Below are 13,730 nucleotides of genomic sequence, written 5' to 3'. Positions count from 1 at the left end.
AATAACCAAGGGAATGGGAAAAATAATAATAATCAAGGCAATAGGGGAGGCAACAACCAAGGCAATCGGGGGTCGGATTTTCAAAGGCCCCGATATATCAACAACTGAGCAACCCGCCTCCTTATCCTTCCCATGGTCCAAATTATTCCAACAATGAGATGGGACGAATTGAGAACATATTTAAGCAAATGATGGAGAAAAATGCCGACTCCGATGTCCAACTTGCCTCTCACAATACATCTATCCGAAACTTGGAAGTCCAAATGGGGCAAATAGCTCAAGCCCTAAACACTCGTCCAAAGGGGACACTACCAAGTGACACGGTGGTGAACCCAAAGGGTGGAAACAACACGGGACATGCTATGGACGTTACTACAAGTAGTGGAAAAGGTAGGGATGTAACCTCGAATTAACGGAAGCTTGTAGATGATGATCAAGTGGTTCAAGAAGATAAGATCCAGAAAAATATGGTGAAAGCAAATGAGGAAGTGCGGATTGATATTGATGATAATGAGGAGGAAGCTCAAGAGGAAGTGAACCCGTCTAGGGATCACATCATTGACATACCAGAACCGGTAGTGCAAAAGTCTAAGGCATCAATGCCCAGGACTCCTCCTTCATATCCTCAAAGTCTCGCCAAGCAAAATGGCGAGAATCAATTCAAAATATTCATTAACATGATGAATAGCCTATCTATTAATGTGCCATTAGTTGAAGCCTTGGAACAAATGCCCGGTTATGCAAAGTTTATGAAGGACTTAGTGACAAAGAAGCGATTGATGAATTTTGAAACAATAAAAATAACTCATCAAGTTAGTGCAATTGTGCATTCAATGGCTCCCAAGTTGGAGAATCCCGACGCTTTTACGATTCCTTGTACAATTGGGAGTGCCGAGTTTGCAAAAGCTCTTTGTGATCTTGGGGCAAGTATCAATTTGATGCCCTATTCAATTTTCAAAATTTTGGGAATTGGACAACCAAGACCCACATCTATGAGATTACCGATGGACGATCGTACCATGAAGAGACCATTGGGAGTGATAGAAGATGTATTGGTTCGTATTGATAAATTCATTCTTCCGGCGGATTTTGTCATTCTAACTGTGAGGTTGATTATGAGGTGCCTATTATTCTTGGTAGACCTTTCCTTACTATGAGGAAGGCTCTAGTTGATGTTGAAGCCGGAGAACTTACCTTCCGGGTTGGCGATGAAAAAGTAGTTTTCCATGTGTGTAAGTCCATGTGGCAACCCAATAGCAAAGAGGTATGTTCCTTCGTAGACTTGGTGACCGATGTGATTGTAGATGAAACAAGTGTTATGATGAATGTTGATGAAGCATTGGAGGCCGTCTTACTCAACTTTGATGATGACGAAATGGATGGCTTCACGAAATGTGTGAACTCGTTGCAAGGAACGAGGTCATACACTTATGAGTCCCACAAATTGTCCTCGGATCTTGAAAATAGGAAAACTCCCCCAACAAAGCCCTCGATTGAGGATCCTCCTATCTTGGAGTTGAAGCCATTGCCTCCACATTTTCGGTATGAATTTCTTGGCCCTTCTTCTACTTTACCAGTTATTCTTTCCTCTTTTTTGACTAACGTGCAAGTAGATGCTATATTGGCGGTGCTACAAAAGAGGAGGAAGGCTATTGGATGGACATTGGAGGATATTCGGGGGATAAGCCCCACATTTTTCCTGCACAAGATTTACTTGGAAGAAGGTGTCAAACCATCTATTGGACATCAAAGGAGACTCAACGAAGCCATTCAAGAGGTTGTAAAAAAGGAGATTATCAAGTGGTTGGATGCCGGGGTTGTCTATCCCATTTTCGATAGTTCGTAGACTTCTCCGGTTCAATGTGTCCCAAAGAAGGGGGGGCATGACGGTGGTCACCAATGATAAGAATGAGTTGATTCCTACAAGAACGGTGAGCAGGTGGAGAGTATGTATGGGCTATCGAAAGCTCAACAAAGTCATAAGGAAGGACCATTTTCCACTTTCCTCCCTAGATCAAATACTTGATAGATTGGCCGGCGTGCTTTCTATTGTTTTCTTGATGGGTATTTCGGCTACAACCAAATTCTTATGCTCTGGAGGATCAAGAGAAGACTAGCTTTACATGTCCTTATGGTACTTTTGCCTTCAAGCGGATGCCATTTGGGTTATGCAATGCACCGACGACTTTTCAAAGGTGTATGATGGTGATCTTCACGTACATGGTGGAGGATTACCTTGAAGTCTTCATTGACTTCTCGGTGATCAGGAATTCTTCTGATGATTGTCTCGCAAACTTGGATAAAGTGTTGGCAAGATGTGAAGAAACAAACTTGGTGCTCAATTGGGAGAAATGTCATTTCATGGTCAAGGAAGGCATTGTCCTTGGCCACAAGATCTCAAAGAATGGCATTGAAGTCTACAAGGTAAAGATTGAGGTGATTTCTAAACTTCCACCTCTAACTTCAGTGAAAGGCGTGTGGAGTTTCTTAGGTCACGTGGGATTTTACCGGCGTTTTATCAAGGATTTCTCTAGAGTGGTGAACCCGTTGTGCAATATTTTGGAGAAAGATGCTAAGTTCCACTTTAATGATTATTTCATGGAAGCCTTTGAATTTTTAAAGTTCAAGTTGACTACTACTCCCATTATTACCGCTCCAAATTGGAGTGTTCCTTTTGAGCTCATGTGTGATGCAAGTGTTGTAGCGGTAGGGGCTGTTTTAGGGCAACGCATCAACAAGATTTTTCATCCGGTCTACTATGCTAGTAAGACCATGAATAGTGCCCAATTCAAGTACACCATTACGGAGAAAGTGCTCCTTGCCATTGTCTTTGATATAGAGAAGTTCCGCCCGTACTAAATAGGTGCAAAAGTCATTGTCCACACGGATCATGCGGCACTTCACTATCTTATGAGCAAGAAAGATTCCAAATCCTGGTTGATGAGATGGGTGCTTTTATTGCAAGAGTTTGATATTGACATCCAAGATCGAAAAGGAAGTGAAAACCAGTGGCGGACCACTTGTCTCGTTTGGAGGAGGAGGGGAGGCCGAATGACGGCCTTGAAATCAATGACTCCTTCCCCAATGAGAAACTCTTGTCTATTTTAATAAAAGAGGTGCCATGGTTCACAGATCTAGCAAATTTCCTTGTAAGTGGTATCATTCCGAATGATTTCTATTCAAACCAAATGAACAAGCTCAAACGGGATTGTCAAGACTATTATTGGGATGAACCGTACCTTTTCCAGATTTGTACGGATGGAGTTGGAGGAGGAGGGGAGGCCGAATGACGGCCTTGAAATCAATGACTCATTCCCCGATGAGCAACTGTTGTCTATTTCAATAAAAGAGGTGCCATGGTTCACAGATCTAGAAAATTTCCTTGTAAGTGGTATCATCCTGAATGATTTCTATACTAACCAAATGAACAAGCTCAAACGGGATTGTCAAGACTATTTTTGGGATGAACCGTACCTTTTCCAGATTTGTACGGATAGAGTAATAAGAAGATGTGTACTGAAGGAGGAACAAGTTGAAATTCTTGGGGCTTGTCATTCTTCTCCACATGGTGGTCACCATGGTAGAGCAAGAACGACGGCCAACCAGACCTGCGGCCGCACTTGCAATTGTGCGGACCGCACTTTCATACCCTGCAACCTGTTTTGTTCTGTAGACTTTTGATTATCTTCACTTGAATTAGAACTGACTCCTGCTACTGTTTGTTGCAGAAAATGGTTAGATCCCGTGGTCATGGTGATACATCAAAGGGGAGGGGTGAACCTTCCGGAGGCAGAGGAAAAAGCAATTTACCCCTCACCTTCCAAAAAATAATCAGTAAGAAAGCCACAGCAGACTGATGAAGACAGCCCGAGCCCTCCGAATCAAGTTCATATGCCCCGTCTAGGGAAATATCAGAGGGAAACTCATTGGAAGAGTTGCATGCTGTGCAATCACAGCCACAACCGCTTCAGGACAAATACCAACTGAGAAACAAGCCTACCTCTTCTGAGAGCACTTTTGAGGGGTCGGAAGGTAACAGTCAGGCTTTGGAGCCTTTATCTACACATACCCCTAATGCCATAGCTACTGCAGTGGATGTGGATGAGATCCCGGATGATGGCCGATGGGGTGATACAAGAGTTGTCGGCCTTAAGAGGTCAAAGAAGAAAGAAATTTGGGAAGATAGGTTCGTCAGTCTAACTGCATTCAATGGTTTTTGAGAGTGGTGGCCGTTGAGATCGCTCACTCTTGAGCATCAGTTCTTGTTGAAAGATTTTGGTAAATACAACCCGGCGGTGTTGAGACAATTTCGGGAGCAGAAGGAGTGGACATGGTTCACTCAAAGTGTGGTAGATGCCAAAGAGTACCTGGTCCATGAATTTTACGCCAGTGTGGCGCACATAAAGAAGGGGACCAAAGTGATGAAAGTGAGATTTGACTAGAGCACCTTGAACACATATTTAGGGTTGGAGGATGTTGAGTCGGTGAAATACTTGGAAAAGCTAGCTATGGGCGATGCAGCTCGCCTATGGCTAGCTGAGATTCAAGCAGTTCTAGGACCACCACCACCATGGATCACAGCAGGTGTTCCTATTCAGCGAAACACCCTAAATTTTGAGGCAAAGGGATGTCAGACATTTATGTGTAACAGAATAGACCCGTGCCGAAATAAAACAAATCTCCCAATCCCGCGGGCAATGCTAGTCGCCTCTATCATGGCCGGGTACCCAATCAATGTGGGTGCCGTGATGTAGGCCAACATGTCTTTGGTCGCCAGGCAAGGTGACACCTCCTACCCGTATCCCAATACTATCACTGAATACCTTACGGATGCGGGGGTAGAGCCGAGGGATTTTGATACCAAGGTACGGGCGAAGAAGCCCTTCTCATGGTATTCTTTGAAGGGTGGTGAAAACCCAAAGAAAAAGGGTCAGCCGACTACTACCGTATGCTAGTCTGATGAGCCTTCGATGGTAGCTACAGAGTCAGCCGACATGCCTTCTACTTCAGTAGTGCCTTCTACCAGTGAAGTTGCCATGCCTCCACCTCCTTCTTTAGAGCCTTCAGCATCAGTTCCCCCCACCTCGACTTTAAGGCCGGTGCCCATGCCCACTCATCCACTATCTGCGTTGTGAGTCTCCCAGACACCGGTGAGCCTCAACAACTAGATGCAGACAACTACTACAAAGTAGTCTCACTTATCCAGTGTTGTTGCAGAATAGTCATCCATCCCGATACCCCTTATTCCTCCAACACTGGAGGACACATTGAAGAAGATCTTGGAAAACCAAACCACCATCATGAACACCTTGGTAATACATGGATCAGTGATTGAGGAGCTGGGGAAGCAGGTAAAGAAAATGAGAAAATCCCAGGCTTCCAAGAAATCAGTTGACAGGTTGAGGAGAAAGGTGACCAAGATAGAATCAGTTGGTGAGCTTCCATTCGATTTGCTCATAGGGTCAGACCCACCAACATCAGCAGCTCCAACAGCACCATCTGTTCCAGTGGCACCAGTTGGCCAGTCTGAGGAGCCAGACATGGATGCCGACACTACTGAGGCGGTGCGATAGATGTCCACCCACCCAGTTACTCCCAGAGATAAGGATGATGAGATACAGTTAGAGGAGACTGAGGGCGGTGACGCTGCTATGGAAATAGCCACATAGGGAGTCCTCTTCACTCTTACCCCTCTTTATTCTTATTTTGTTAAGCATTGGGGACAATGCTTACTTTTATTCGGGGGGTGGGGGTGGAGTTTATTGGATATTTGGATGATTTGATATTTGGTTTGTAATAACTGTTTAATTCAGTAGCTTCTTTTTATGTTTGAGTGGAAAATAAGCCTTTGATTTTCTTAATGCCATAGTTCTTTCCAAAGGTAGTTTTTGTGTGAACCGGGTGACTCTTCCCAACGATGGATGGCGTGACAACCTTCTTAAGGTATTGAGTCCATTTTTGCTGTTTAGGTAAGAATAGTAGTAATAAGGAATAAAAATACCAAATTGAGTCAAGCTCAAAGAGTCAAATATGCTTCACTTGGTTCCAACACACTTAATTACGTGCTTATGGTTAGAAACAAGTTTTTTTTTGGAAAGAAATAGCTCTAGTTAGTCACCTTATCACTCTTGTGTTGACTTAGGCAATCATCGAGTGGTTTAGTCGAGCCATAGTGATTTTCAAATCTTGATTATGGTCATTGTGGGCCCTCTACTCTATCCTTTTTAACAATCCAACTGCATGAGAGGTGAGATTTTTTAATTGCAAGTCCAAGTACCAGTACAAATGGTCTAGAACTTGCTCCGAATGTGTTTCTAGGCGAAATTTTAAGTTTTACTTGGCTTGAGAAGTGATTGTAGGCTCTCCTTGACCCCCTTGAAATTTTTCATGGCCCACCAATATTGTTATCCATAGTCAACCCATTTGATCCTAAAACCCTTCTAATTTGATCACAATGTTACAAGCCTTTACCAGTTCTGTCGTGACCCTCTCTTCGCACCCGAGCTTTCCTTAATACTCTTGTGAAACAATTGGTTGAAAACGTAAGTTTGAGGAGAGACGAGGAGTTTGAAAAAGGTATCTAGGCACAAAAAGAGAAAAAATAAAGAGAAGAAAAGCCAAGAAAAAGAAAGAAGAACAAAAATAAAAATGCAAAAAGAAAGTGAATAAGTTGAAGAGTTGAAGGGATTTCAAAGAATAGTAATGATGCAAGGCATGGAGAAAACAAAGAAGAAAAAAAATGAATATCATAACCAAGAAGGAGTGAAGTTAAATCTCTCTAATCCCCTTATGGAAAAGAAAATGCCTCAAAAAGTTGGCAAATCATGAGCCAATAAGAGAAAATGGAGTGCTTAAAGAAAGATGAACTCGTTCTATCATAGCATATCCAACCTTAGTCCAAAAGCCTTCATTGCATTCCGAAAAATCCCTACGTAATTTCAAGACGGGATCTTATATTAGTGGTGATTTATATGAGGGGCAAGAATATTGTACTTAGAGCCGTACTTGTGACATTCCTTTGAGAGAGATGAGCGAAACTTTCACAAAATTTTGTATTGAGTGCTACATTCTTTAGTGAGTTATGCTAACGGAGAGTAGAGGGGGAGGAGTTTGGGATCCACAACGACTTACATGAAAGAGCGAGTTTCCTTGATAAATTAAGTCAACTCTTGATGCTCAAGTGTCACATTAGAATTATTTGTGCTTAAAAGTTCAACCCATTGCCTTGTTAATAATTCATAAGTATGTGGGTAATTGTTGGTTCCAAATTGATGTGTGATTAATTAGCTGGAATAGCTCTTAACTTGTGGAGGTGAGAATTACCTTATTTTCTTGAGGACAAGCAAAAGCTTAAGTTTGGGGGATTGATGAGTGGGGATTTTGACTACTTATTGGTACCTTTTTTGCTTTCGTTTTAATCCAAATGCGTTTAATTGTGTCCCCAAAAACTGATGAAATATGTGCAATTGCAGGGATGGTGGAAAATAAGCCCAAAAGATGAAATCCAACTCAAGAAGGAGTAATCTGAACCAAGGACAAAAATAGGCACAGAAGCTCTAAAGTGTGGACCGCATATTATCATTTGCGGCCGTAGATTATCATCTGCGTCCGCATATTGTGCAGAAGAACTTGTTAGAGATCTGTGAGAAGTGCGGTCCGCACATGAGATGTGCGGCCGTAGAAGCAAGGCAAGACCAAAAGTTTAGAGAACATGCATATCAAGTTCAATGGAAGTGCGGACCGCACAATTATTGTGCGGCCGCAGAAGATCAGCTATGTGGCCGCAGTTGCATTTGTGCGAACCGCAGAAGAGCTATGTGCGGCCGCACTCAGAAATGTGCGGATCACAGAAAGAGAGAGATGCGGTCGCGGTTCAGAATTGTGCGGCCGCAAGATTCCAATCATGTCAGGTTTAAGCTAAAGTGCGGACCGCACATGGAATTGTGCGGCCGCATAACCTCCGAAAGGGCGTTTTTGTCCGAAAATTCCAGCTCTGTATAAATAGAAGAGTTTCACTTTTTTAGGTCAAGTTTTGACATCAGCAGCTACAATAGACGTTTCCTTTTACTCTTTTTAGTAGTTTTTTCCATTTTGAGTTTTTTGAACATAGATTTCTTTATTCTAATTATCAATATGGGTTTAGTTATCATTTCTTCTTCTATTTCTTCTGTCTTAAGCATGAGTAGCTAGATTTTTACTAGGGTTGTGACCCAACCCTAGAGTGTAAACTTAATGGGTGTTTGAATTATGGCTTGTTTATGGTTGAGTGTTTATTATTTAGCTTTGGTCTTGTTTTTAATTATAGAATTAATGGTTGCAAATATTAGTTTATGCTTATTTGACTTGGTCTCTACTTGAGAAAGAGAGACTTAGTCTAGGAAAACTTGGTTAACAAGGAATTGGGGTGAATCAAGACATTGATAGTCCCAATTAAAGGGTTAAATCTAGAGATAGTAAAACCCGACTTGAGCTTGTTATCAACCACTTTGTTCTACACCCATTTCGACTTGAGAAAGCCAAATTGGGCAAAGTCACTCTCTGACCGAGAGGTATTGAGTGGGTACTCAAGTGTTGATGGATATAATACACCCCGACCAATAAAATAAGCTTTAAAGTTTACAACTCGTTAGGCAAACACCTAGGTGAAGGTCATAGTCCTAGGTCTTTTTATCATTTGATAAACAATACTTGTACAACTTGCAAAGGTAATACATGTGCTTGTGATGATGAATTTTATAAATTACAATCACAATTGAAAATTTAAATATGAAAACTATTACATCTGATAATGTAATAGAACTTTTAAAAGAAGTTACTGATGAAAAACTTCGTGAAAAAATTATTAATTTGGCTGCTAGTTCAAGTTCTAATTCAAGTTCTAAATTTGCAAAACCTTTTGAAAAAGAATTTGAATATTCTCCGCCTTATTCTTTACTGGAGGTTAATAACCGTCTTTTAAATAAAAATGCAACTCCTGCAAGAAATTCTTCTTTCGATGATTTAAAAATTGAAGTTGAAAACTTGAAACGAGAGATTAAATCTCTTAAACAAAATCAAATGATTTGTGATCATAGGATTACTCAGATTGAGAAAATCAATTCTCCAGCTGAGAAATCTAATGATAAAAATAAAGGTATTTTTGAAAATGATATTGAAGAAAAACCTATTAGTTTTAATCCTAAACATGATATGTTTTTAGGAATGATGCAAATTATTACTGCTCACAAATGGTATATTAAATGTACTATTCTCATTGATAATAATTTTTCTATTACAAACATTGCTATGATTGATAGTGGAGCAGATGTTAGCTGCATTCAAGAAGGTTTAATACCTACGAAATATTTTCAAAAAATTACTCATATGGTTAGATCTACATCCGGACATGCTTTAGATATAAAGTATAAATTGCCTAATACGGGTATTTGTCAGAATAAAGTTTGTATTCCTCACTTCTTTTTCTTGGTTAAAAATCAGTTATACTCTCCAATTATACTTGGAACACCGTTTATTAACGCTATTTATCCTTTTACCAGCATTGACTCGAAAGGTTTTACTGCTACTTATAAGGATAAAGAGATTAGTTATACTTTTGTTACGGATCCAGTAACTAGAGATATTAATGCTTTAATTGATATGAAGCAAAAACATGTTGATTCTTTACAATTAGAATTGTTTAGTATGAATATATTTGATACTTTAAATTCTACTAAAATACAGAAAAAAATCAAATTGATTTCCGAGCAGATTGCTATTGATATTTGTGCTGAGCATCCTAGTGCTTTTTGGAATCGAAAAAAGCATATTGTCACTCTTCCATATGAAGACAATTTCTCTGAGAATGATATTCCTACTAAATCTAGACCTTGTCAGATGAATGCAGAATTAGTAGAATTTTGCAAAAAAGAGATTGATAGTTTGCTATCAAAGGGTCTGATAAAACCCTCAAAATCTCCTTGGTCATGTACAGCCTTTTATGTTAATAACGCAGCTGAAAAGGAACGTGGTGTTCCTAGATTAGTCATAAATTATAAGCCCTTGAATAAATATTTAAAGTGGGTTAGGTATCCTATTCCTAATAAAAGAGATTTATTGTTTAGATTATATGACGCCAATATATTTTCAAAATTTGATTTAAAATCTGGATATTGGCAGATTCAAATATTTAAAGAGCATACTTATAGGACTGCTTTTAATGTTCCATTTGGGCAATATGAATGGAATGTTATGCCTTTTGGTTTGAAAAATGCCCCTTCAAAATTTTAAAAAAAATGAATGATATTTTCAACCCCTATCTAGACTTCGTCATTGTCTATATCGATGACATTTTGATATTTTCCAAAACACTTGAAATGCATATTAAGCATTTAGATATTTTCAAAAGAATTGTTATACAAAATGGTTTGGTAATCTCAAAACAAAAAATGAGTTTATTCCAAACTAACATTCGATTCTTAGGACATTATATTTGTCAGGGAAAGATTACTCCTACTCAAAGATCGATTGATTTTGCCTCAAAATTTCCCGATGTTATTACTGATAGAACTCAGTTACAAAGATTTTTGGGAAGTTTAAATTATATTTCGCCGTTTTATAAAGACGTATCACGTGATTTAGCCCCCTTATATGATAGGCTAGAAAAGAATTATAAAAATCCTTGGACTGATAGTCACACTACTTTGGTCAAAAATATTAAGCAACGTGTTAAATCTTTACCTTGCTTAACTCTTGCTAATCCTGCATGGCAAAAGATTATAGAGACTGATGCGTCTAATATTGGTTACGGAGGGATTTTGAAACAGATAAATCCCAATGATAAACATGAATATCTGATTAGATTCTACTCTGGTAAATGGTCTGAAGCCCAGAGAAAATACGCTACCGTGGCACATGAAATGTTAACCATAGTAAAATGTGTTTTAAAATTTCAAGACGATTTATACAATCAAAAGTTTTTGATAAAAACTGACGCACAATCTGTTAAATATATGTTTAACAAAGATTTTAAACATGATGCCTCGAAAATGATATTTGCAAGGTGGCAGGCTCAATTAGCCCTTTTTGATTTTGAAATACAATATAAAAAGGGAATTGATAATTCTCTGCCAGATTTTTTATCCCGTGAATATTTACAGGATGGAACCCCCCTAGGGTAGGGGAAGAGGTAGAGGTTGGGGAAGATCGTCCCCACAGTCCAGAGGAAGGTCATCACCTTCGGGATCGTCATACGGATCCTCATCAAACTCCCCAGTTATACAAATGGGAAGAAGGAGTTTAGTCAATGAGAGGATATCTCTCAGAGAAGAAGCATCAATTGGACCATCCATCCATCTGGAAGATATTCCAGAAGATAGTCCGTTATACGCACATTTGCAAGCATAAATTTTACCTATTGGGATTATATCCAAGCTTTTGATAAAGTGTTATACTACAATAATGATAGACACAAACATATATGCTTCTGGTTGGTAAATCTACCATTAAAGTGTTCTAATATAGTAAGAATAAGGGTATAAACGGCATCTTCCCTATTTGCCACTAGGGCCATGCCTAAGTTATCAACTCCTTCGTCAGTGGCTTGAGCATTAATAACCATTGCTCTTTCTTCTATAGTCAAATAATTGTCCCACCAGCCACGCAGTTGGCCAGTAAAACCTGCAACAATCATTCTGCAAATATTCCTATCTGTATTTTTCACGCTTTTACAGATAGTTGCATACATAAGCATTCTATGTACAAGAATAGTTAATTGCCTATCAGTCAAACCATCAAGATTCCATTCATAGATTTCGGAACCACTATAAGACGTATTAGTCTGATTCCAATCACGTTCCTCTATTAAAACATCTTGAGGAGTAGGACGATTGTAATAATAAGTCTGCATTCTAGGTTTATCAGCATATCTGCTATCTGTAAACTTACTATTCTTTTTGGGGTAACTTATGAGTTTATTAAACTCTGACAAAATATCCTTTTTATAGTCAAAAGTAGAATCTAATTTATCAGCAAAATCATTTGATAAATCAATGGGTTTGATATTCAAACCGGATAACTTTTTATCAAGAAGTTCTTCTAAGTCACCAAAAGATTTAAATTTAAAATCTTGAATATCATGGGGTCTTTGAATATGAGTAGGAACAATTTGAGGTTCTGATTTGCTTCCTGAAGAAGAGGCAATATCAGTCAAAGTCTTTTTAGTATTCATATCCTTAATCAAGACTGTTAAATCATCAAGTTTTTAATTAAGAAAACTAACATTTTCACCCAAAACTTTTAACATATAAACTCAAATAATTATTTTGAGAAATTAGTTTATTAATTTCTGTTATGCTGACTGCGGCAACATCTTCATCAATAAATTTTTGAAATGCAGTAAAAGTAATACCTGTATTATTAGGTAAAACAAAAGATGATTGAGGAGGGTAAATGGCTTTAGTAATATTGCCATTCCCGTCTTTATAAGATCTTTCTAAAACTTTTATAAAAAGTGGTAAATATGTGGTTATAAACCAAGGAACAAAATACATAATTTGATTATGTAAAGCACAAGTTTCATAAAACTCTTGGAAAATATTATTTAAATCCTCTTTACTATAAGTATCAAAAAACTAAGTTTTAAACTGGTTCCATTTATCAGAGAAAAATTCTTTTTGAATATAACCTCTAGCTTGTGACCCTGGACTAAAATCAATTTGGTGTGGAATCATTAAGTATCATTGGGGTCAAAATCCATTTCGGACGCAGAAGGAATATCCTTATCAGAAATATTATCATTATCCTGAACAATATTTGTCTTGGGGTTAATTTTAACCCTTTCGACTGGCTTATCACCTACTTTAGTAGAAATTGTGTGTAAAGATGCAGCACGATTTCTAGCTGGTCCATAGACTGGCTCAACAGGAGAAATGTGTTGAATATCAGGCAACAGTCTACGACTAGTAAAGGAATGTCTATTATAACTAGAACTAATAGTAGGCAACAGTCTATTATTAGAAAATGACTGTCTACTATAAGTGAAACTATTATCGTCAAACTGAATGCAAATCCTACCATCCGGATTTTGAGTAATATGAGAATACTCAGTATTACTGACAGCATCAGTTATCTGACTCGGGGATATAACCGAATCTAAAGTCCATGTGGTTGGAAAATTAATTTCTTCTCACTTAATAGGTCTCCTCGTGGGACCTTAGACTTTGCAAAATTCGTTTTCACTAGAATAGTCTGATCAAATGTATCATATAATTTACATCTGAGTTTTAACGTAGATAGTAATTTAAAATAAATTCTATACGATAAACATATCAGTTCAGAACCAGGTGCATAATTATAACCATGCGTTTTCACATTTAATGTTAATGCATCAAGTATATTAATATCAGTTAAAGATAATTGCAAATTAGGTTGAGTATTAAAATATACTGGGCCATAGGCGACAGTAGATTCAATAGAACCCATCAGAGACTGTCTAAAATTTAAATTTCTGGCATCTCTGAGAGCAGCCAAAAATGTCTCTGGTAACCCTTTAAGGGTTAAAGGCTTAAAAGCAATTTGAACCATACCAATATGCAAATAATTATACTGGTGTTTATAAACATCTACATCATGCTTGTTTAACAAACGTATAGTCTATTCAGACGAATTTAAAGCTAAAGATTGCTCAGTTGTTTTAACAAGTTGTTTAAAAGAGAGTTTATCAAACCATCCATAATCATAGATTGTTCTAATAG

General features: G+C 38.3%; 1 protein-coding gene across 1 annotated transcript; it reads left to right on the top strand.

The window, feature by feature from the left end:
• The first annotated feature begins 467 nt into the window (after nt 1–467).
• Nucleotides 468–1,157, top strand: LOC138910149 (uncharacterized). The gene has a single exon (XM_070201372.1). The coding sequence runs from the start codon at nt 468–470 to the stop codon at nt 1,155–1,157; it is 690 nt and encodes a 229-aa protein (XP_070057473.1).
• Nucleotides 1,158–13,730: the final 12,573 nt, after the last annotated feature.

The sequence above is a fragment of the Nicotiana tomentosiformis genome, chromosome 4, assembly GCF_000390325.3.
Source record: "Nicotiana tomentosiformis chromosome 4, ASM39032v3, whole genome shotgun sequence".
NCBI lineage: Eukaryota > Viridiplantae > Streptophyta > Magnoliopsida > Solanales > Solanaceae > Nicotiana > Nicotiana tomentosiformis.
The sequence above is the reverse complement of the archived record's forward strand: the minus strand, read 5'-3'. Positions and strand labels throughout refer to the sequence as shown.